Raw genomic sequence first — 25,562 nt, forward strand, 5'->3', positions numbered from 1 at the left:
AACCCAGTAAAAATCACCCCCGGACGATTCCCCTTAACATCTCCACATGTAAAATTGAGTTGGCAAAGAGAAAGTAAGACAAATAAAAATAGTCTCGGTGAGAAATCCTGGCAATTTCCCCCAGTGTTTCAAGATTCCTTATAAGTTTAATTTCTTAGACAGAGAAAGGATCAACCTTTAAATATTTCTAACAATTTTATGTGGCTTCTAAAAAATGTCAAATTGAAAAAATCCTACGCAATTGAATTTAGCATAAACCTCGCCGTCACATAAATGTCAATATAACTAAGCCTATCAGTTTTGAAGAACTGAAAAGCTACTTACAAAGCCTTCCAGCTTTTAACATCATTTCGTCCTGCGGTGGTTTATTCGCCCCTAAACTTTTTATGCAGTCCACGTGCAACGTAAAAAGTTACTATAGACGGTCTATTCCATGATACCTACTGCTATGCATCATATCATAGCTGCAAGCAAATTTTTCGAGGAGTGGATCAGTGGATATTTTGGGTGTTAGGAATACATTAACCCTCGAAAATATATCTTTTGGCATTGATTTCCCAGCTTATCCTTAGATGTCCATTAGATTGATATGAAGAAAGATTAACCCCCAATGATCCCTTTGTGCGTATTAATATTCTTGGACTATATGTGTAATGAGAAAGCTTAGGGGTTCACAGATCCCCTTTTTTTGCAGAAACAATTAATTGTAAGAATATAAGATCGGATTTATATGATTATTTTGTACGGAGGTAAAAGAAGTGGGGGTTCCCCCAATAAGCAAATAGTGAACGTAGGTTCTCCATCAATTAAAAAAAGAATTGCAACCTGAAAAATCATTTTAGCGTTTCCGATTAGATCCCCACAAGAAACTTGTTTTGACGAAATCTTTTTTTCACGAGTGTTTATAATTTTCGAAGCATGCTATTCACAAGTAAAAGCTGAGCACTAAGAATAAGGTGTTGGAGAAAGAGGCAACTGCCCCTTGCGTTTTGAATAGTCATGAGGATGTTGCTAATAAGAATAAAACGCAATTATTTGTTTTTCTAGCAGATGAAAATGAAGAACGATGGTAATCATTCAACCGAACAAAAATATATTTTTTATAAGGGAGACTGCCAGCTGCCCCCCCCCAAGCTCTCATGCTTTTTACAGTAGTTTCAAGGTATTTTGTGTATGATTATTCTCCTAATACAAATTTAATTGAATTAGAATCATGTTCTCAAAAAAGGGGGGGCTTAGTGAAGTGACATCTCTCTGAAATGCAGGATAATTTCTCTTCATGTTAAGTCTTAATGTCAGTTTTTATTTCCATTTAAAACTTGTTTTTAATCTATTTATAGTAAAAATATCTCGATTGCATTACTAAAAAATGTCTAGTCATGCATTCAGAGCATTATTTGGTGCTGATTAACCCGTCTATCAAGTTTTTAGCTTTATAGTTTATATACTGGTTTAATAACTAACGAAAGTAGTCGGTCTCATAGGTGAAAAGGATTTGGGATAGCCTAGATATAGATTTTGAATTTGCGAAAACGTGATAATGCTTTCACTTAAGGCAGGGAGAAGTATCAAAATAAGGTAACATATTATATTTTGGAAAATTCGACATTAGACTGAAAAGTTAAAACCCTAGGTCTAGATTATGGGTGGTATTAGTGTTGCATTCCAGTGGCCTATTTTCATCAAAATCCTGGGGGGGGGGGATCTGGAGCCGATCTTCCCAAATCAAGTAAAAATTACAATGGAAACTGAAAGACAAGCCATATAGTAACAAAAAATGCAAAGATATATTAAACTGACCTGTTCCTGTGGATGCTCGAATTATACAGCTTTTTGGAGAAACTGAATTTAAGCTAACAGGGGGGGGGGGGGCAGAGAGCGCAACTGAAGTTCAAAAGTGGCAGTAACCCCTGCTCCAGAGCAAATTAAGCCACTGCTGCATTTCCACTCTATTAAGGAAATGTAGCCTGACCTACTTTAGAACACAATTCAGGAAGTCCCAGTCTCCCACCTTCACCTAGGCTATGTCCTATTTGCAAGGCTGTAAACACTGTGAAAAGAGAGAAAGAAAAAAAGATTGTATACCACACATTAGGCTGCAATCAGAGCAAAAGGTTGATTTTCTTTTAGCCTACATGTAGATTGCAAAGAATAATAAGATAGCTTCAATCCTAAATCTAAATAGGCTATAACATTTTATAGCTGTTACAAACTTACTCTACTCCCCCTCTAAATGTAAATATTATAGAACAATTATTGCATCTAGGTATTTATATTTCAGGGTGTATATTTGACCTATAATCATTTTATTCAGTTATAGTCAAAACTGAAAGTCTTGGAATGGCCTTGTCAAGGCTTACAGTTTAGGAAAATAGACTCTTAAACTTCAGCATGAAATTCTCTCTTTCATTTCTTCACATTTTTATAGGCTCATGAGCTTTCAGCTATGTATAAAGAGAAAGAGATAGAGATATACTTAAAAACACCATACTTGTTGTTGTTTTTTTGGCAGTAGATCAATGCTGAAAACTCTAATTCACCTAGTTATCAAACTTTCCATGATAAAAACTGCACCATAATTCAAGTTTTTTCTTACCTAAACTGCACCAGGAGGAATTCAAGGATTTTGTGGTTTGTTCCTATATCATTGACAATATTTGTTGCATAACACAAGTGAGTAAATTGAACTCTGTGTCTCAACTATGCTAGTTGACACGTTTGGTAAAACATTGAAGAAATACACAAACCCACAGTTCAGTCTTTTTCTTTCCACCTGTAAAAAGTGTTTTTCTTTTGAGACTCATTGTTTAAACTTCTCTTAAAGGTATCAAGGTAAAATTCTAGTTAACTGACTTCTTGCTATCTCAGAAAGGGTTTAGGTTAGGAAAATGAAACTTTCAGGGATGGGTCTACAAGCTGAAGTATGTCCCTAGAAGGTATTTTGAAGCAACTACCTCTACTCCTTCTTCCTCTAGAGGGCCCTGAGCTTTGATGAACTTTAAAAATATATGTGTTATAAAAGTAAAACCTTGCAAAATAGATCTTGTGCTTAATTGAAGTACAACAAATTGTTTTCTGCTTCATAACTTTGCTCAATTCCATTTATAAGGTTTTAAAGATATGCAAATACACTTCCAAAATTTTGAAAAAAAAACATCAATATTGCTCAAAATTCTGCTCAAATAACAGGAATTGCATTTTCAGAACTAAAGACAGAGAAAAAGCAACTAGTAACTGAAAATTAAGGTAAAATGTTGTTTTGTCAAAATTTCAATACCTGTCATATAGTTAAATTTCAGGGCCCTCTAGAGGGAGAAGGAGTGGAGATGGGTACTTTAAAATACCTTCCCGGGACATACTTTAGCCTATAGACCCATCCCTGAAAGTTTCATTTCCCTAACCTAAACCCTTTCTGAGATAGCAAGAAGTCAATTAACTAGAATTTTACCAGTATCAATGCTGCTAGAAGTGTCTGCTTCATCTGAGAAAGATTTTTATTCAGTATTTGCCTAGAACAAGAAAAAGCTGACTTATGTCTGTTGTGTTTTGGAGCTTTTCTAGCTTCTTTACATATGTATATGTCTTAAAAAACAGCATGGAGAAGTAAGTTAGGGGTTTTACCTGTTTAGTCTTTTTCTACAGTATTTTCTTTTGAAAGGATTGAAATGAGCTAGGGGTTTTTATGGCACTTGATGATTACAAAGTGACATATAGCAGTTGCAATTTCTGTTGGTCTGTCTGTCCTGGTTTTGCTAGTTTGGGCACTTCCAAATAAGCTAGGAAAATGGAATTTGTCAGGCATATCAGGCACCATACCAGAATAAATTAGAAAAAGCCGTTTCCTAAATTCGAAAATCTGGGGGGGGGGAGTGGGGGACAGTTAATTTGGAAAAATTAGAAAAAATAAGGTATTTTTAATGTACAAACAGGTGACCAGATTCTTGATGAAACTTTATATTAAGATGGATGTTTTATCTCAGAGCTCTCATTTTTAATCCCGACTGGATCATGTGACATTGGGGGGGGGGGAGTTGGAGGGGGAAACCTAAAATCTTTGAAAATGCTTAGAGTGGAGAGATTGTGATAAAACTTGGTGGGAAAATTAAGCACAAGTCCTAGATGCGTGATTGGCATAACCGGAACGGATCCCTCTCTTTGGGGGAGTTGGGGTGAGAGGTTAATTTGGAAAAATTAGAAAAAATAAGGTATTTTTAACTTACAAACAAGTGATCACATCGTAATGAGATTTTATGTTTAGAAGGTCCTTGTAACTCAGACCTCTTATTTTAAATCCCGACTGGATCCAGTGTCATTGGGGGGGGGGGGGGGAGCAGGAAATCTTGTAAAATGCTTAGAGTGGAGAGATCGGGATGAAACTTGGTGGGAAGATTAAGCACAAGTCCTAGATACATGATTGATATAACTGGACCAGATCCACTCTATTTAGGCGAGTTGGTGGGGGGGGGGGACCTAATTTGGTAATTCAGAAAAATTAGAAAAAATGAGGTATTTTTAACTTACAAAGGGGTGACTGGATCTTTCTGAAATTAGATATTTAGAAGGACCACGTGTCTCAGAATTCTTTTTCTAGATCCTAACTGGATTTGGTGACATTGGGGGTAGTTGGAGGAGGAAACTAGAAATCTTGGAAAATGCTTAGAATAGAGAGATCATGATGATACTTAGTAGGAAGAATAAGCACAGGTCCTAGATACATGATTGACACAACCAGACCAAATTGTCTCTCTTTGGGGGAGTTGGGGGGGGGGGGCAATTTAAAAAAATTAGAATAATTGATGTATTTTTAACTTACAAACTGGTGATATTTAGAAGGACCTCATGTCTCAGAGCTCTTATTTTAAATCCCGACCGGATCCGATGACATTGGGGGAATTTGAGGGGGAAACTAGAATTCATGTAAAATTCTTAGACTGTAGAGATTGGGATGACACTTGGTGGGAAGAATGAGCACATGTCCTAGATTCGTTATTGACACAACTGGACCAGATCCGCTCTCTTTTTTTGGAGTTGGGGGAATTTGCTAGTTTTGGCACTTCCAGATAAGCTTGGACAATGAAAGTTGGCAGACATATTAGGGACAGGACTAGATTAAATTAGAAACAGTCTCTTCCCTTATTCCCTGAGAGGTCTCAGGTTTGAATCTCAAGCCATCCCAGTTTATACATGAAGAAGATCCAAACTAGATACATGATCAATACAGCAATCAGTGAAAGTTGGCAGGCATATCAGAGACCCAACCAGATTAATTAGAAATTGTCGCTTTCCTGATTTGACCATCTGCCATCTGGGGGGAGTTGAAGGACAGTTCATTTGGAAAAATTATAAAAAATGAGGTATTTTTAACTTACAAATGGATGATTGGATCCTAATAGAATTCGATATTTAGAAGGATCTTGTGTCTCAGAGCTCTTATTTTAAATCCTGACTGGATCCGGTGACATTGGGGAGTTGGAGGGGGAAACCAGAAATCTTGGAAAACACTTAGAGTGGAGGGATTGTAATGAAACCTGGTGGGAAGAAGCTCTTGGCTTTTTCGACCTTGTCACAAGTGCCATATAAGCTCTTGGCCCTTGTTCGTCGAACCTTTTAAATTAGGATCTTGTCCAAATAATCTCTGAGAGGCTACAGGAAATTAGGCCTAATTTTTATTTTTTCTCCAGTTTCCTTTTGCTAATGTTTTTTTTCTTAGAAAAGGAACTGACTACCAGGGATTATATATCCTTTGGAGGAGGGCTACAGCCCTCCTAAACTGGCCTGTGTTGCTGCATAACCTGCACCCTAGGAGCCTCTTCTAGATTTTTTTTTGTAAAATTTAAATAATTTTGTCACATTATGGAAAGTGTATTGAACTACAAAACTACTTAAACATATCTTAACTGAAAAAATAGAACACCTTTTCTATATAGGTTAAATGGGGAAAGAGACGCTTGAGGTATTTCCACTTACCTATCTGCATTGCCCCCCCCCCCCTTGGTACTGAATCCCATTGAGCTTAGAATTGTTTTTTGCTAGGTGGATATAGCCTTTAAAATTTATTTTAATATAGGTGTGACAAAAAAGCTCTAATACTTTTGCTGAAAATCTTTCCCCACTTGCAGGGTTTGTGAAAGATCCTATAATATGTCTTAACACTTTGAGGAAGAATCTCAGCTTTGCTTAGAATCTATCTCAAATTAGGGGTAGCCTACTGTCCAAACTAACAAAAAATGCTTTTAAAATTAATGCTCATAAGTACACTTATCACCATAGGATCTTTAAAGCCTTATAAAGAAACAAGCAGTGTTGGTAGGTGCTTAGAATCACATTTTCATACCTGCAATCGGTTATAAATAGATCACTTCATTACTTATAACATAAATTGCTAGTTTACTTTTTTTTTTCCAGTACTGGTAATATTCAAGGTTTATGTTTGTTTTATTCTTTTGTTCTGTTCCCCTTTTATATGTTTTCTTTTAAACCTTTATAACTTTCTGACATATTGCCACCTATTATTGTTGACTAATGAATGGTTTTCCCATTTTGATGTTGTCTTTGGCATTGTTTTGCCAGGTTTTTAGTTGTTTTGCTTTTTATGTTTTTTTGTTTTATTTTATGACTCCGAAATGCAAATTCAGCCCTTCAGGGCTTTTGATAGAATTAAAAATAATAAGCATCTTATCTTTATCAGTTCCTTTGAGCTATATAAAAATTAGCTATGTTCTGTACCACCAGTGGTTTCTATAACAAGAAACCACCTCTTTTTGAAGGGCTCTTTTTGTGGCCCATAATTGCAGACAAGACAAGGGGCTAATACCTTGGACCCTTCACAAGAAGTAGTGTTTTCTTTTTGATATTTTATAACCTTTTTTTGTGATCAACTGATCAGAAACAAAATATTTTGCAAAGCAAAGCAATGAGCCATATTAGCCTAACCATTCATTCAGCTTGTTATAGTAAACACTCTTGTTTTTTTTAAGTCAGTTTTTTCCTGAACTACCTATCTTTAAAGTTTATTGCTACTTGCAATGATCCAAATTTTGTTACCGTGGTACCTGTATACAGGGGCATAGAGGAGTAGTCACCTCCAGTATTCCCGGATCTCCCTTCTCTCCCCTTCAAACTTTGCCTATGTGCAACTAGAAATACTAATATACTTGGCCAATTATAGATCCTTGGCAGCATTGTGCAATCATGGTTTTGAGAAGAAAGCTGAATATTCCTCACATGAGTTTGAAAGGCCAACATACAGAAAACACATGTTATATGCCACAATTGGTGTTGGGGTATCTGTAGCTACATTGTTTGGGATTAAGAACAAAGTTCAAGGTATGTTTAAAATCGATTTTACTTTAATATGAAAGGTAATGATTACCATTGGTCTATGATTCAATTTTCAAAGCGATTTTAGATGCACTAAACCCTTGAAAGGCAAAGGATGTAGGACATAACCCAAAGTATGTGTTTACAAAAGTGAATGTTGTATGTTTTCTAAAGAATGTAGAGAAGTGGTGTTTTTCAGGCTTGGGTTGATGCCACTGGCTATTTAAGTACTGTAGCGCATTGGAGGATCAAGGTACTAGGTAGGAACAGGAAGGGTGGTTTGGCTGTTTTGGGGATTTTAGCTCAATAAATTCGTATAGACATAAGTAAAAATTGTCTGCTAGCAAGGTGAGAGCGGTGCCACATTGGTGGCTGGCATTCTTACATAAAGTGAAAACAGTGTTGAATTTAACTGCATCTAAGGCAAAGTGCACTGTTGGACCACGATCCCCCCACTGAATCCCATCTGTATCTTCCCACTAAAGCGGGGGAGGCCTGCAGTTGCATTTATTCTCCCTATTCTTACAATTGTTTTTGTGTTTTTTACAATTTTTATCCAGGCTAATTCACTCCTTATCTGCTGTTTTGACAAATTTGTCTTCCTGCTTACATGTCTGAATGCCATGTTTCCATTTGAAAAAGGACTTCATTATCATATTACTAGCTGAAGGGTAGTAAAGCACCCACAACCCACAGTATCAAAAATCTCTAAGAAACTGCCTAGTGAGATAAAAGCTCCAAATTCATTGTGATTAGAAAGTGGTTATTTATGCAGATTCAACTGCAATACTTGTTTATTTATAGTTTTTTTTGTTTTTTTTTTTTTGGGGGGGGGCTTTAGAAAGAGCCTGGAACGTCCCAAACATGATATCAAATCTTGGGGAGAGGAATGTGACAAGGGTGCCAATAATTTACTAAATTGAGAGGTTTATTTTAGAAAAAGGTAGAACAGGAAAAAAAGCAAATGAGGGTGCTAAAGAATCATGGAGGGCAGGGGCTGTGGCAAAAAACTTGTTTTCTTCATTTAATATCTGAGCGTTTCTTAAACAATGCTGGGAAATCTGGCTCACCCTCTACGGAAATCCCCTTACCCCGTAAAAAATTTCCCCATTGAAAGATCCTCCCTCGTAACCTTCCCCCCATCAGTGGAAAAATCCCCCCTGAAAACGTCTATATACATCCCAATAACCAACACTATACGATGCAATGGGCAAAGTTCATAACTTGCAGCCCTTCCCCCAGGGACTGTGGGGGGTTAATTCAGCCACAAAGACGTAATTATTAGACTTTTCGACTATGCTGAAAAGATGGCTATTTAAAAATTTTAATTGGTGACTTGGGTGAAAAATGAGCACGAGAGGGGGGCTAGCTGCCCTACAATATTTTTGGTAACGTAAAAAGAGCACTAGAACTTTTGATTTCCGATCAAATGAGCACTCTCCAGATCTTCTATGTTCACTGGTTCAGTACACTCACCCTTAGAAAAACAACAACAAATAAACACACATGTGTGATCTTTCTTCAGGCAAAAAAAAAAAAATCCATATTTTTGTACATAGGAGCTTCAAAACTCTACAGTACGGTTCTCTGGTATGCTGAATCTGATGCTGTTATTTTCATTAAGATTGCTGAATGTTTCGGGTTTTTTCTTTTTCGAAAATTTGGCAAATTTTCTCAGGCTCCTAACTTCTGATGGGTGCCTTTAAATTTGGTGAATTTTACATATTTTGAATAAGCATCAAAATTTGGTTCTTTTGATGTATCTATTGTTTATCTAGACTCTGTTTCTTAGAGTTTCGGTAACTATTGAGCTACATTGCTACTTAGTTACTTTTCGTTACCACGAAATGTTTGACACAAATAGAGAGTTTTAAAAACTTTGCAAATCCAATTTTTTTTTGAAATATTTGTATGAAAGAAATATTTTTGTGTGAAAGATTAAAATCAATGTGGAAGCTGAAGTACAGTAGTGATTTAACTTGTACAACAGGCTTTTCGCACAATTGGACTTTACCACTTACACCAACAGAATCACCCACTCTACAGAATATTAGTAAAAATGTCTTCTTTATATTCATGCAAAGTATACTTAAACTCGTAAACATCTTCAGTCTTTTGAAAGCATTATTAGCTTTTGGTATTAATCATTGACTGTTTTTTGCAAACACTGTTAGTGCAGTGTCATCCGCGGAAGAATTAATACATATGTCCTGCAGATAAAAGCACATCATGTCTACGTAAACTAGATAAACTAAAGGACCCATCACAGAGCCCTGAGGTACACCACACTTCACAGGAAAAGACTAAGCGACTGCATCATTTAGAACGACTTTAAGGGATCTACCGTAAACATAGCTCTCAAATCATCTTAGACAAACTCCATTTATTCAAGAATTCTCATCTGATGAAGCAACACTTGGTATCCAGCCATGTCAAACTCTTTTTTAATGTCAGTGAAAATAGACATAGGTAGCCTACGTTACCTGAATTCAATGTACAGGTAATATTTTGAACTAGGTACTGTAAGGCAGGCGTCGTGGAATGACCTTTTCGAAACCCAAACTGTGTCTGACTCAAAAGCCTATCCATCTGAAGGAATTATAGAGCCATTTATGCACCACTCTCTCCAGCATCTTTGAAAATATATGTAGAATCTATATGGATCTCTTGTTTTCTATATCTGCCTTGCGACCACCTTTGTGAAGGGGAATGACCTTCGCCACCTTAAACTGCATCGGAAAATTCTCTTTTCTTAGAAAAGATTAATGATAAAAATTAAACAGAGAAGAATCTATCCTAACGTCACTTTAAGAGCTCGAAGGGACAAACCATCAACACTGGCAGAATTAGACATCAGTGACTGCACAACTATACGCACTTCTTCACTCGTGCATGGCTGAAATTCTATATTTAATTTTTCACCACGGACGTCATTAATAGTACTGCAGTTCATTTCATTATATTTATTGCTAACTCTAGGTTGCGCCTCGGAGCCAATATTCAAGAAAAAAAAATAGAAAACCTATTTACAATTTCAGTTGAATCACCACGGTTTCATCTATCCAAATTAATGTATGACGTGGTCTCTTTTCCTTTACCACCCATGACCTTATTTAAAATATTCCATGTTTCTTCCATATTACCTTGACTTTCCTCCAACTTATTTCCATAACAGTCAGACATAGCTTTTCTCCTCAGTTTATTCACCAGATTTCTTTGCTTTGTAAATAAAATAAAAGACTCATCACTTTTGGAATCCAAATATGTGTCATAAAGCGGATTTCTTAATTCTACTTAGTCAATTATCTCCTCTGTTACCCATGGTTTACAGGGAACAAGCTTCTTTGATTTAAAAGATTTTACTGGACACGTCCTTTCATAAATAGGGTTAATGAGTTGAATCCAGTCTGTTACACTATGTTCCTCTGAAAAATTAAGGAGATCTTTTTTTTTTCTTCAGCCGAAATTTTAGTTTTTTTTTTTTCCTGGACTCGTCTACCACTACAACAAATTGCAGCTGAGGGTGGAAGATGATCAGACCCAGTAAACATGATCACATTAGAAAAGCTTCGATTCAAACCAATTTAACGAACAATTACATTGTCAATAGTCGTTGCATACTGACTCGTGATTCTCGTTGGGATATTGACAAGTGGATATAAATCATTTGCTATCATAGAATGTAAAAATCACAATTTTGACTAAATGCATTCGATAAATTAAAAATAAAATCCCCCTTCACTATATTTATTTAACACCATTCGGGACTTTATTAAGGAGCTCATTAAATCCATTGGTAAACTCGTCCAAGTGAGTTCTAGGAGGCTTATTGACCATACTGATAATTTTTTTTTTTTTGGGGGGGGGGGGTTTATGTTCAATTTCTACTGAAAAAATTTCAACCTTGCCTTCTTTTCATGTGCTATGATCATCCCTTGTACCACTCCTGATCCCTTCCTTCGCTAGAAGTGCAATACCACATCCGCCTAGTGAAGTAAGATTTTTTACATGTAGATTGTACCCTGGAAATGAACAAAGCGAAAGAGACTGATTTACAAACAAAAACGTTTCATATAGCTCTACGACATAAAACCGAGATGACAATTCATCTAGTAACTGAAGTTTATCTACGTAACTTGATGTCACATGGACATTCCAAGAACATAAATACAAATTTTGGTCGTCCTCTATTGACGAAAACTCATATGGCGCACGAATTTTCATCATGAGAGATTCCTCTAGATAAAGTAATCCTCAAGGCCAAATTTTCCTACTTCAGACCTAGCCATTTCTTACCAGTAAAAAAGAAAAAACCTACGCATAAAAGAAACAAAAAAGTAAAATAAAAGTAAAAAACAACAACACAAAGCAGAAAACAAAGAATACAAAAATACTAATCATAACATATGAGACTAAATGCAGTCAGCAATAGAGCGGATTTTCTTGACTGCTGACCCTACACCAGGCTTTGCCAAAATCTGAACCTGATCTGACCACACATTTCGCTGACCACACTTGTCTTTCCCTGCGCTCAAAATGTCCTGGCGACGTTTTGTTAGAAACCCCAATACAAAACACCAGTTGAAGAAAGTCTAGCTTTTGCTTTAAACACCTTTCCGGCTACGTCTTTGCTAGAAAACTTAACGATGATCGGAGCAACTCTAATAAAACTCTCTTCATGCTGTGGAGTCGGATTACTCAAGCGGAGACGGTATACATTAATCAAATCAGAAGACGAGACATCAGTCACAGACATTTTGCTATTTATAATGCGAGATATTTTCGTACGAGTTTCTACAGAGGTAACTGCTAGACCCCATTAAAGACAAGGCTGTCAAGCAAGGACTTTTGATCATAATCATCAAGCTTTTTTTTCTGTTCGACCAATTCTCTCCTCCAAATTTTTAATTTGAGTTCTCTGACTACTTAGACCCTGCTCAATTTTTGCAAACTTTGGATTAAACTCGAGTGTGACTGAATCATAAACTGGCTAATTCTCAGTTCAGTAGCCTCTTTCAGTGACCGTGTGTCATTGAAGTTTTCAGTCAGTTTCTTTGTTATATTTTCCAACAGATCACTTTTTGTCTTCTCCAGCTGGGCTTTAATTGGAACTAATTGTTCGTAAATCGAGGAGATATTTGAAGAAACCGAGTTAGACCCTAATTTATCACTTTCCTGTAGGGCTGAAAAAGTCTTAGAAAGAGTTTGGTAATTTTCACGGGGTATTAACAAGTTCCACAAATGCTTTTCTAATAGCAGGCGCGGATGAGTCTTTCGTTTTAGGATTGACAAGTCGATAAACAGGACAAAGACTTATCTTTGAGTGAGGGCCGAGCCTCACTAACGCATCCAAGTGGATTCCAATCTAACCTGTTTGAGGTCGGGCCAAAAAAACTTTCCTGCTTATCATTGAAGAGTGCACGTTAACAAACAGGGACTGCAAATTGACAATTTTACTATAAAATAATCCTCCAAATATCAAAAACTTCAGTCCCAATTTGCAAAACTTATTTCTGTAATTAAAAGCTCCTTCATAACAACACATTTAATTCAAAGCAATAATTAGCTCAGATCATGAACAATGTGAAAAATAATTCCATTAGTTTATATGTTGTCACCATGAAAACTAGTTCAGAACTGAATTGAATTAACCAATTCACTTGCATTAACAAATAATTAACCAATTAATTGCAAATTGAGTGGTGAATTACATGGTATTTAAGCAAAACGGAGATTTAGTTAAACAGGGATTGAGTTGTACGAGGGTTCAGTTACACAGGGGTTGAGTTGCCTAAGGGTGTTTAGTTAAACGAGTGATCAGTTGCAAGGGGTGGAGTTGAATGAAGCTTGAGTTCCATGAGGATGGTGTTCAATGAAAGTTGTTTTTTTTTTTAAAACAGGGATTCAGTTAAACAGGGGTTAATTTGCACGATGGTTCAGTTAAACGGGGGTTTAAGTTTTACAAGGGTGCAGTTGATGAAGATTAAGTTGCAAGGGCTTTGAGTTGTACTAAAATTGAGTTGCATGGGGTTCAGTTACATGGGTGCCGAGTTAAACGGGGTTGAGTTTTACGAGGGTTCAGTTAAATGGGCATTCCCTGTTATTCAGAGAATTTTATTGTTTTAGTCTCGTACTATTCACTATAACTTAATTTTAATGGTCAATTCTCATAGAATGCTGAAGTCCGAGAAGAAATGTACAAAAGTACATGTTCTAATGAGAGTTCCAATTTCTTGCGCCTGAAAAATTGCAATGATAACAAAAATTTTCGTAAGTTATGTTAGCTATACATGTAAAACTCTTTTACGTCCTTCACTTAATTAAAATGAAATAAATTTCATGTATATTGAAATTTTGTAGATAATTAAATTTCTTATCTGCAACTTTTCGAAAATTCCGATAATCGTGTGCTGCTTGAAATCTTAATGCGATAAAGTTGCACATTTTCTGGAAAAGCTTAAGAGAGGTGGAAAGTAAGATGCATTATTTTAACAAAAATTTAGTTTGACTTCTTTGGTTTTATCGCCCAAGTTAGGAGATTTCGTAAGGTATATCATTATTCAAACCCAAAAACAACCAAAGATTAACTGAAAAAACAGGTTTTTATGATGAAAGTAAGAGTGAAGTTGAGACTCAAAACAAACAAAAATTATTGCTTCATATTTTATGCAAATATGTCTGCCAAACTGATATCTCCTTATACTGATATCTCCAAACTGATATCTCCCTATACTTCTAGAATTCCAAAAAAAACTGACGCTTTAATGAAAATGACCTTGCTTGAATTTTTAGAGCATGCAAATCATATTCTAAAAGTTGCCGATATCGTGGCCGGGTTTGAAATGGATGGGTTTGTAAGTCCATCTTACATTCTCTTAAGTCGTAAGAGAACATTCATTTTTTGCATTGGCTTTGTGTTTTCAACTAAATGCTGTTTTTTTCAGAATTTTCAGTGGTGACTCTGATAAAGAACAACGAACGAGAATAGCCCTAGCCAACGTAGCATTTAATGGACTTTATCAGTGTGGAAATCGACAGTATACTCTTAGAAGCTGAAACTCAGGCTGTCCCACAAAAAGATTTTGTCCGGTCTGAGCTGCTCAACGGAATGCCTGAAGTTAACTACGGAAGAGGAAAAGCGTATCACCGCCTTTGAGAAAATTCTTCCTTACCCATAAGGACCAGCTGGAGAGACAGTTTCAGCAACTACGAGACTTGTACCCGCACAGGCTAACTATTCATCACCTTTGTAGTGACACAGCGAAGATGATGATACCTTGGACATATCCTCCGTATGCCAGATCACAGACTTCCAAAAATGCTCTTCAACCGACAACTGGAAGGCACCTGTCACGGAATAATATCAAAGAATACGCTTTGTAGGGCGTACCAGCTGGACAGAAGAGCTCTTCAGACATGTCTCATCCCAGGATGGGGGACATTTATATATTAGCCCACTTGAGGATAGATTGGAGGTTGTTCACTGACGCACTCTCTGGATGTACTGGAGGCATTAAGGTCTAGGGTTTTCAGAATTTTATAAATACAGGGAGATATTACGGATCAATTATTTCGGGTTAGTCTTATATGTTGTTACACAAACATATATGTTTGCAGATATATGTTGCACAAACTGCGCAGATATGATTTTTATTCCTTTCAAGTTTCAATTTTGCTCTTTATTTTTATTAGAGAAAAATATCAAGAAAAACCTACGACGGATAAAAAGTTTTGTCGGATATTCACATTTTGCCTAAATTTTTATTACAATCTCCCGTTTTAATTTTTAAACAGTTAAACTGAAAAAAAAAACGTGGTGAACTTTCCTGCAATTAACCGATAATAAAACTATGCCAAATTGAAAACTAAGAAAAATGAGTCATTTTTTCGTAAAAGAAGTTTCTCAATGAAAAGTAAAGCGCAAAATAGAATCTTAAATGAGGAGCAATAAAACCTATGATACGCTTTTTGGTCGACTAAGTTTGTAAAAAGAAATAATTTACCCTGAAATCTCAAAGTCGTATTTGAATTTATTTTTGTAAAAATAGTCACTGTTTTTTTTTTTATATTCTATAAGGTTTTCATTTGATTTTATTGGGACTTTATGTCAGTTAATGCTAGCTAGAATTAAATAATGATTGGGTCTTTTTGTAGCCAAATCTGTTGCAAAGGATGCTTCGCAACCACAGAAGCTAATTGGTGGAGAATTTAGAAAAGACCTCCCAGTATACAGAGCTACGGATGTTGCAAAGCGAGATTCTAAGGAAAATCGTATTTGGGTTAGCTATAAAAGAGGAGTTTATGATGTAACAGATTTTGTTGCTAAGCACCCAGGTAAGACAGATTTGATATATTATATGCAATTCACTTGACAAAGAGCTGAAATAATCACTCTATAGTTTATTAGAATTTTTTTCATATTTATTTTTAGGTATATCCATTTCGTGCTGAAAGTGAACCAAAACTGAGAGGTCATGCTTACAACTTTCGATTCTTCTGATTGTGGCGCAGTCCCAAAATCTTGAATTGACAAAGAGCAAAAAAACCTGGTATGATTTTAGTGTAGATCTGAATTTGACAATGGCAAATGTACAAAAACACTCCTCCATGAAATCCAATGAATTTCTAACAGTAAAGGGACACCAAGAAGAAACAATAGTCATGAAACGTAATGTGTTAGGAAACACAGTATTAACTAAAAATTTAAAGGTCCGTTGAAGTGCTTAGCGTGAGTGGGAAAGGCTTTTTGACGGTTCTGAATAATTTATTTATTTGGTATGACATCATATATGCTACGATACTTAATGATCAATGAAAAAAGAAAAATATATTTAAAATATGGATAATAGATAATCAACCATTTAAGCCAATCTTCTGGGCCACCCAAGGATCAGATTCAATATTTTCATGTGGGGGAAGTCAAGTACACACACACATACACACACACACACATATATATATATATATATATATATATATATATATATATATATATATATATATATATATATACATATATACATATATATATATATATATATATATATATATATATCTATATATATAAAAATAAGTTGTCTGTCTGTCTGTGGATCAGGTGACGTCACGTTTCTGTGTCGACTGACGTCATGAAGTTAGTTGTCGTCATTTTTGCTATGATGGTGACGTCATTAATGGTATTTAAGACATGCGTTCACGGAAAAATGTTTAATTGTAAAATGACTGAAGAACCTACAATGGCAACAGCCGAGGAAACTGCTCAAAGAGTCTGTGCTAAAAAACTTGCTGCTGATAGAGAAAGTAAGAAAAGAAAGCGTGCCGAGGAATCACAAGAACAGCAAGAAAACAGGCTTGCAGCTGATAGAGAAAGTAAGAAAAGAAAGCGTGCCGAGGAATCACAAGAACAGCAAGAAAACAGGCTTCCGGCTAAAGAACGCAAAACCGCGCAGTTAGATGAAAATCCACCTGGAAAGCGAGAGTCAAAACATATCAAAACTGAAAATGATAGCGATGATGATTGGGTTTGGGATTTTGACTTGGATAAGGTCATCAATGCCTACCAGATTTAAGTTAAAAAACAAAGGTTCGGCGATATGTACTTCATAGTGACGCTGAAAAATAAAGAAGAAAAAAAAACAGAAAAAAATGTAAAAAACTAAAAAAAACTAAAAAGAAAAAACACTCAAAGATAAATTACAGACCGGGACACAAATGACGACCGAAACAGAGGGAATATAAATGACAACCAGGAACCTCAAAGAAAAATTACAGACTGGGACACCCGGACACAAATCACGACCGGGAATATAAATGACGACCGGGACGCAGGGACACAAATACAACGGGGACGCCGGGGGCACAGGCGGGATATATAATTGACGACTGAGACACAGGGATTGTTTGAATAGAAATTACAGACCGGGACACCGGGACACAAATGACGACCGGGACACTGGGACACAGGGAATATAAATGACGACCGGTACACTCAAAGAGAAAATACAAACAGGGACACCAGGACACAAATGACGACCGGGACACAGGGAATATAAATGCTATTTATATGCACAGACAATGGGACAGCGAAGAATGTTGTATATTCGCATGTTTTACGTAGTTAAAAATATATATAATGACGACGGGCACACAGGGAATGTTCGATTAGCAATCACCATCAACAAAGCTCAAGGGCAATCATTAGAATAACAAGGTATAGATCTGAATACAGATTGTTTTTCCCATGGACAATTATATGTTGCATATTCAAGAGTCGGTAAACCTGACAATCTATTTATCTGCACAGACAATGGGACAGCCAAGAATGTTGTATATTCGCAAGTTTTACGTAGTTAAAAATATATATATATATATATATATATATATATATATATATATATATATATATATATATATATATATATATATATATATATATATATATATATATATATATATATATATATATATATATATATATATATATATATATATATATATATATCTATATTCACAGGTGGGACACAGGGACACAACTACTATGGCGCGTAACGACTTACGCGTGCGGGGCGGCTTGGGGGGCGCGAAGCGTCCCCACCAACTAGGTGCTAGCTAGTCTATATATATAAAAATAAGTTGTTTGTCTGTGTGTCTGTCTACTGACGTCATGTTTGTGTGTCGACTGACGTCATGTTTGTCGACTGACGAAATTACAGACCGGGACATCGGGACACAAATATGTCCAATTTGGACACCGGGATATAGGGAATATAAATGACGACCGGGACACTCAAAGAGAAAGCGACCAGGACACAAGAAATGTTCGATTAGCAATCACCATCAACAAAGCACCGGGACACAAATGACGACCGGGACACAGGGAATATAAATGACGACCACGACACTCAAAGATAAATTACAGACCGGGACACCGGAACTTAAACGACGACCGGGACAACAATGACGACTGGGACACAGGGAATATAAATGACGACCGCGACACTCAAAGATAAATTACAGACTGGGACACCGGGACACAAATGACGACCGGGACACAGGGAAACAACAACAACGAGGACGCCGGGGGGCACAGGGGGATATATAAATGACGACGGGGACACAGGGAATGTTCGATTAGCAATCACCATCAACAAAGCTCAAGGGCAATCATTAGAATAATGAGGTATAGATCTAAATACAGATTGTTTTTCCCATGGACAATTATATGTTGCATGTTCAAGAGTCGGTAAACCTGACAATCTATTTATATGCACAGACAATGGGACAGCCAAGAATGTTGTATATTCGCAAGTTTTACGTAGTTAAAAATATATATATATATATATCTATCTATATTCACAGGTGGGACACAGGGACAGAACTACAATGGCGCGTAACTAATATGGCGCGTAACGACTTACGCGCGGGGGGGGGCTTGAGGGGGGGGCGCGAAGCGCTCCCACCAACTAGGTGTTGGGGTGGCGCGAAGCGCCACCCCAACAGCTAGTCTATATATATAAAAATAAGTTGTTTGTCTGTGTGTCTGTCTACTGACCTCATGTTTGTGTGTCGACTGACGTCATGTTTGTCGACTGACGAAATTACAGACCGGGACATCGGGACACAAATGACGACCGGGACACTCAAAGATAAATTACAGACCGGGACACCGGAACACACTAGGTGTTGTCGGAACACAACTAGGTGTTGGGGTGGCGCGAAGCGCCACCCCAACAGCTAGTATATATATATATATATATATATATATATATATATATATATATATATATATATATATATATATATATATATATATTTATATATATATATTATATATATATATATATATATATATATATATATATATATATATATATATATATATATATATATATATATATATATATATATATATATATATATATATATATATATATATATATATATATATATATATATATATATATATATATATATATATATATATATATATATATATATATATATATATATATATATATATATGTGCTCTCGTTCAAAATAACAACCTACATTACTTGTCATTTATTTTCTAATTTTATCTATTTTCTCTAAGGAACCTATCCGCTAATACTAGAGTCGCCCATTTATCTACAGCTATGTCTATCAAATAATAATCTTTCAGTCTCTTCCAATTTCACTCAAAAACTAAATAGAAGTTAACATCAATCATAATAAGGGTAATGCTTTGACAACTTAAAAAAAGAAGAAAAAAAGGCAAATCCCTTCAACAAAACTAAAAGTTATACTTATTAACCAATTTATCCTTCAAGCACGGCTTAAGTTCGTTCAGAGGTTTCCTTTCCTTAAGGTGCCGCGATATCTTTAAATGATTTTGCGAGCCTCAGCGTCGGCTGACTATCTCAAAGACAAGTGGTTGATCCATTAGCAAAGCCTCCAAGAGGACTAGGTATCATTGAAAGTCGTCGAGAATTTGTAGTTTGGCTGTGTAATTTTACTAATAAGACAGTGTCTATTTCCTTTTTGTCGGTAGTTTGTCAATCAAGGGGGGTGACAGCACATAGAACTCCCAGAGTGGTCAAATTATAAAAATAATAATTCACTCGAAATTATTTTTAGTGTTTTCCGAGCAGGTATGGAACTTACTCTTAGCTCGAGTACAGTGACCGTGAAAATCTGAATTCATTTGGAAAAAGATTCGTAAAACCACTTGACTTATTTAGAACTGCCCGAGTTGAAATTGGCTGAAAGTTTTCAAACTAAGTTTAGTTCATTTTTTCTCAAAACAGTAAAATTGAATGACTCCTGAATCAAAGATACATAGTAAAAAAACGTCGACTTAATAGAAATAGCAAATAAAATTTGACCTAAATTTGCTTTTTTTCGTTTTTACCCCTCCTCCCTCGTCCCTTCGGGGAATCGTCCCCTATAGTTCTGATCAGGCTTAATTATTAGACGGGGTTCATCAAAAAGTGGGTAAGTAACAGTAGTAGTAGTAGTAGTAGAAATAGTAGTGGTAGTACTAATAGTAGCGGAAATAGTAGTGGCAGTAGTAGTAGAAGTAGCATGTAAATATTGTATCATGGTTAGTTAAACATCCCCCACTGTAAACTCCATCAGTTTCAACTTCATACTCGAAACCGTAGCCAACATATGGCTGATACACTCTTTTGACAACCTGCATACACACCGTTTTTAATTAAGTTAAACTTTCTCCTCAATATTCCCTGAATTTTTCACTTTCATACCCTTAGCCTAAGCTGTAGTGGTAGTCACATCAGTATTTGTAGGAGTACTACTGCTACTAGTAGTAGTAGTAGTAGTAGTACTAACAATAAGAGCACATGTACTAGTAGAAGCAGTTATTATTGTATTGGTAGTATTATTTGTAGTAGTGTGCACATTGCCTTTTAGTCAATTGAACTTTCCCATATTTATTTCCTGAAAATTCCAGCTTAATACCCTAAGCCATTCCTGAGATACGCCTCCTTGACCACTTGCTCGCACATAGTATGGTTTGATTTAGTTCTACATTTCCCTCAATATTATATTAAATTTTTACCTTCATGCCCTTAGCCTTAGTAGCATTAGGCCTAGTATCATAGTGGTGTTACTAGTAGGAATAGTAGTAGTACTAGTTGTGTTGTATTAGTGGTAGCTGTAATAGCAGCAGCCGTAGTAGTATGCCTGTATTGCCTAGCCTTTTGATAAGTTGAACATCCCCCTCATGATGCCGTGGAAGTTCCAGCTTGATATCGTAAGCCGTTCCTAAGATATTGGTGACATGCCCTTTCTACAATGTGTAGGCATATAGTTTGTTTTGATTTGGTTCAACGTTCTCCTCATCATTTTCTTAAATTTTAACTTCAATATCCTCAGCCATAGTAGTAGTCACTACAGAAGCAGTAGTTGTAGAAGCAGTAGTAGTAGTGGATATTATAGTAATAGTGGTAGTAGTAGTAGCAGTAGTAGTAATAGTACTAGCAGTAGTAGGCTAGTAGCAGTAATAGTTGTAGTAACGTGCACGTATTGCCTTTTTGGTCAATTGATCATGTCCCTCATCATTCCCTGAAAGTTCTAACTTAATGCCCACAGTCGTTTCTGAGTTACGCCCTTTTGGTAACCTCTATGCACATAACGTGTTTTATTTAGTTCAACGCTTCCCTCAACATTCTCTGAAAGGCTTACCTAAATGCCGTTTTACAGATTACACCTCTCCCAATTACAGATACTGTATGTAAACAGTGGGTGAATTGCATAACTTACAGCCCTTGCCGTGAGGGCCGTGGTGGTTGACATCCTCAAAGACATATTTTTGGCCATTTAAACTATGCTGAACAAAATGGCTATCACAATCTTGGTGGATGTGTTTTGGGAATCACTGGGCATGGGAGGGGGCGGGTTGCCCTCCAACGACTTCTGAATATTAAAAAGGACACTGGAACTTTAAATTTACAATCGAATGAGCTTCTCCCGAAGTGTCTACGACAAATCCTTCTATACCGAGTGCCTTGCTGAAGAAATATAGTAATAATACGGAAAAATAATACATTTTGACCACTTTGCTCTTTACTTAGGCATCACTATTACGCTGCCTATGATAAACAAGTAATAGTTTAAGTAAAGAAAGTAATGAAAAGTCGTCGAACCCTCTTGACACAAAAAGTATTGGGTGTCGTCCGCTAGGCGTACATCAGAAGGTTTTCCGACCTAAAGTTCCATTAAGGGACATTAAAAAAAAATTGGTTTCAACAGCGTGGAGTCGAACTCCAAGTCGGAATTACGAAAATTTAAGATGGACTAAAGGTCAAAAGTTCAAATAAGAAAGTAAATTAATTTCTTTAACCTTATCTTATTCTGCTATGATAAGTGAATTCCCAGCCCCCAAAACACGAATAGAAAAAATTAAAGAAATTGATATAAAATAAGTCCTGTAAGATAAATTAAAACAAAACAATTGTTTTAAACTGAAAATAAGGAGCAGCATAGAGAGGCTCCCCTCTCCTCAACAACTCGCTCGTTGTGCTGAAAATTTTTAGTGCACTCAAAATGCTTGTTACTCTAATTCAACGGCCCTTGTATTTTAGCCAGGGCCGTATCCAGGATTTTTGTTTTTTCCAGGAATTTTGTTTCAAAATTATATGCGTTTCTTAAAGTACAAAAACTTTAAGAAACGCATATAAATTTGTTTATATGCATTTTTATTTAGTAGTTTTGTAGGATGAGTATTAATACCCCCCTTCCCCCAGCACCAATAATAAAAGCGTAGATCAAAAATATTCCAGAAATCAAGACGGATCAGACATAAAACTCTACCTCCCTTTTCCCCCATAAATCATTCCATATCCATCTCAAGGCTTAATGAGAGTCGGATATTTGAGCATTAAAATACACTCTTTGAAGTATCTGCCCCCCTGTCTATAAAATGATCTGCTGCCCCTCCTTCATATTAGATACGCGCTTGCACTTCATCGTATGAAGCGAATTAGTTTATTTAAATGAAGCTTTAAAATAAACCTCAAAGATATTTTTTCTACAATAAGAAGGGAAGTATCGACCAGCAACGCCTTTATTCAGGCTTAGTCTAAATCCGCGATTCACAGCATGGGGCAGAGGCTTCAGTGGTGCATGGCAATATGTTTGTTGGTCATGTGCAGGAGGTGTGCCTTTCGGCTGATCATGCTCTAGAGTCTTAATTTTGGAAAAAAAAATATGTGAACGACGGCCAAATCTTAAATATTTAGTATAAAAAATTATTATGATAAAAATTTAGTATTATTAGAATTAATAATTAGTACCAAATCATAAAAAAATAGTATAAAATAAACCTAAGAGATAAAGTTGATGGCGATTCAAGCTTCCTTCAGGTGAATGAAAATTTAAAAAAAAGAGAAAGATGCGTCAGTCAATCTTTTCTACTAAAAAGTATTTGTGAAGAAATGGTCAAATGCATAACTTGGTCCATTATCCTTAAGGCTGTTTGAATAATTTTTTATCCTGGAGGCACATTTTTGGACCTGTCAATCATTAAATCGATATCCTAAAACTTTGTCCTGACGCCATCAGAGGGGGAAGGGCTGCGAAGGTGACCGGGACTAAAAAATGTAACTTACGGGAAGGTGTTGAGCTCTGATTACTTTGCTCTTTAAAAACGGCACCAGAGCTTTCAGTTTGCTATTTAATGACTTCTTTCTCAAGTTCTTCTGGCCAACCGTTCTATGCAACGTGGTCTGAAAAATAAATCAGGAAATAATTCGTGAAAGACATACTCCTCTTTACCTATCCAACGCTAGTACCTTGACTATTATTACTGCTGGTTTTTCATTTGACACTGTTTTGCATATATTTATAATAGTAATCTAGGCTACTGATTTTTTTAAATGTATTAATTAAAAAAGACTTTCCGAAAAAGAATTTTCAAAGAAAAGTAAAGCCCATATTAAACGTGAGATCAGCAGAAATAAAAACCTTAATATTTCAAACTCGAAACGGCCAGAAATTACTATTAAAGAATAAATGAAAACCAAAACGAACAGAAATTAATTAAATGATCACGACAAACAGACATACAAAAGGTACTAATATAAGTTGATAAATAAATCTTAAAACGCGTAAAACTTGATTTGAATATCCAAATCAAGTTTAAAACGAAGAAAAATCTTTTACTATTAAATTAAACCCAAAGCGAACAGGAATTAATTAAACAATCGTAGCAAATAGAGACATACAAAAGGTACTAATATAAATTGATAAATAAATCTTAAAGCGGGTAAAACTTATTTTGAATAATCAAATCAAGCTTAAAACGAACAAGAATCTTTTCAAACAGTTCGTGGTAACGAACTGTAGTAAGGAGCGACCCGGCTCAATAGTAACCGAAACTCTAAAAAATGGAATTTTGATACCAATAGTTACATCAAAAGAGTCGCATTTTAATGCTGATTTTAAATATATAAGTTTCATCAAAATTAGTACCCATCAAAAGTTACGAGCCTGGGAAAATTTGCCTCATTTTAGAAAATAGGGGGAAACACCCCCTAAAAGTCATACGATCTTCATCGAAATGAAAAAATCACACCATCAGATTCAGCGTATCAGAGAACCCTATTATAGAAATTTCAAGCCCCTATCTACAAAAATGTGGAATTTCGAATTTTTTGCCAGAAGACAAATCATGGATGCGTGTGTATTTGTTTTTTTTTTTTGTTTTTTTTTCCCAGGGGTGATCGTATCTACTCAGTGGTCCTAGAATGTCACAAAAGGGTTCATTCTAACGGAAATTAAAAATTCTAGTGCCCTTTTTAAGTGACCGAAAAAATTGGAGGGCACCTAGGCCCCCTCCCACGCTCATTTTCCCCCCAAAGTAACCCGATCAAAATTCTGAGATAGCCATTTTATTCACCATAGTCGAAAAACCTAATAACTATGTCTTTGGGGACGACTTACTCCCCCGAAGTCCTTGTAGGAGGGACTGCAAGTTACAAACTTTGACCTGTGTTTACATATAGTAATGGTTACTGGGAAGTGTACAGACGTTTTCAGGGGGATTTTTTTGGTTGGAGGGAGAGTTGACGGGAGGGAATACGTGAGAGGATCTTTCCATGGAGGAACTTCTCATGGGGGAAGAGACTTTCAATGGAGGGGGCGCAGGATCTTCTAGCATTATTTAAAAAAACAATGAAAAAATAAATATGAAAAGTTTTTTCTAATGAAAGTGACGAGCAGCATTAAAACTGAAAACGAACAGACATTATAACGCGTAGAGGGGTTTACCTCCTCGTAATACCTCGCTCTTTACGCTAAAGTATTTTTAGTAATTACAACTACTTATTCTACGGCCTTTGTGATTCAGGGGTCATTCTTATGGAATTGGGACAAAATTTTAGCTTTAGTGTAAAGAGCGAGGTATCGACGAGGGGCGAGCCCCCTCATATACGCAATAAAAACATACGAATACAGAAGTTCGCTACGTAAGATTAATTCGTAAGTTACGTATATTTTTTCCCTATGAAAACGTTCATAAAATATGTAATGTTAATGCCTTTTTAAGTAATCAAAAAATTGGAGGGCAACTAGGCCTCCTCCCTCGCTCCTTTTTCTCACAATCTTCCGATTAAAACTATGAAAAAGCTATTTAGCAAAAAAAAAAATTAATATGCAAATTTCGTTTTAATAATTTATGTGCATAGAGCCAAGATCAAAACATACATTAATTCAAAAACGTCCAGAAATTAAACAAAAAAACG

The 25,562-nt window shown here is 36.0% G+C and overlaps 1 protein-coding gene across 2 annotated transcripts in view; it reads left to right on the forward strand.

Moving 5' to 3' along the window:
• The first annotated feature begins 1,047 nt into the window (after positions 1-1,047).
• The window catches only part of LOC136040409 (sulfite oxidase-like), an 86,060-nt gene continuing 61,545 nt past the window's right edge, over positions 1,048-25,562 (forward strand). The window contains exons 1-3 of one of the 2 annotated variants that reach the window (XM_065724692.1): positions 1,048-1,162; positions 7,169-7,326; positions 15,475-15,654. In XM_065724692.1, the coding sequence (XP_065580764.1) occupies positions 1,140-1,162; positions 7,169-7,326; positions 15,475-15,654 (361 nt within the window). In that variant the 5' untranslated portion in view covers positions 1,048-1,139. Of the gene's footprint in view, positions 1,163-1,425; positions 1,579-7,168; positions 7,327-15,474; positions 15,655-25,562 lie in introns of those variants that run through there. The other variant, XM_065724685.1, reaches the window with a different exon arrangement.

Source organism: Artemia franciscana, chromosome 2 (assembly GCF_032884065.1).
Source record: "Artemia franciscana chromosome 2, ASM3288406v1, whole genome shotgun sequence".
NCBI lineage: Eukaryota > Metazoa > Arthropoda > Branchiopoda > Anostraca > Artemiidae > Artemia > Artemia franciscana.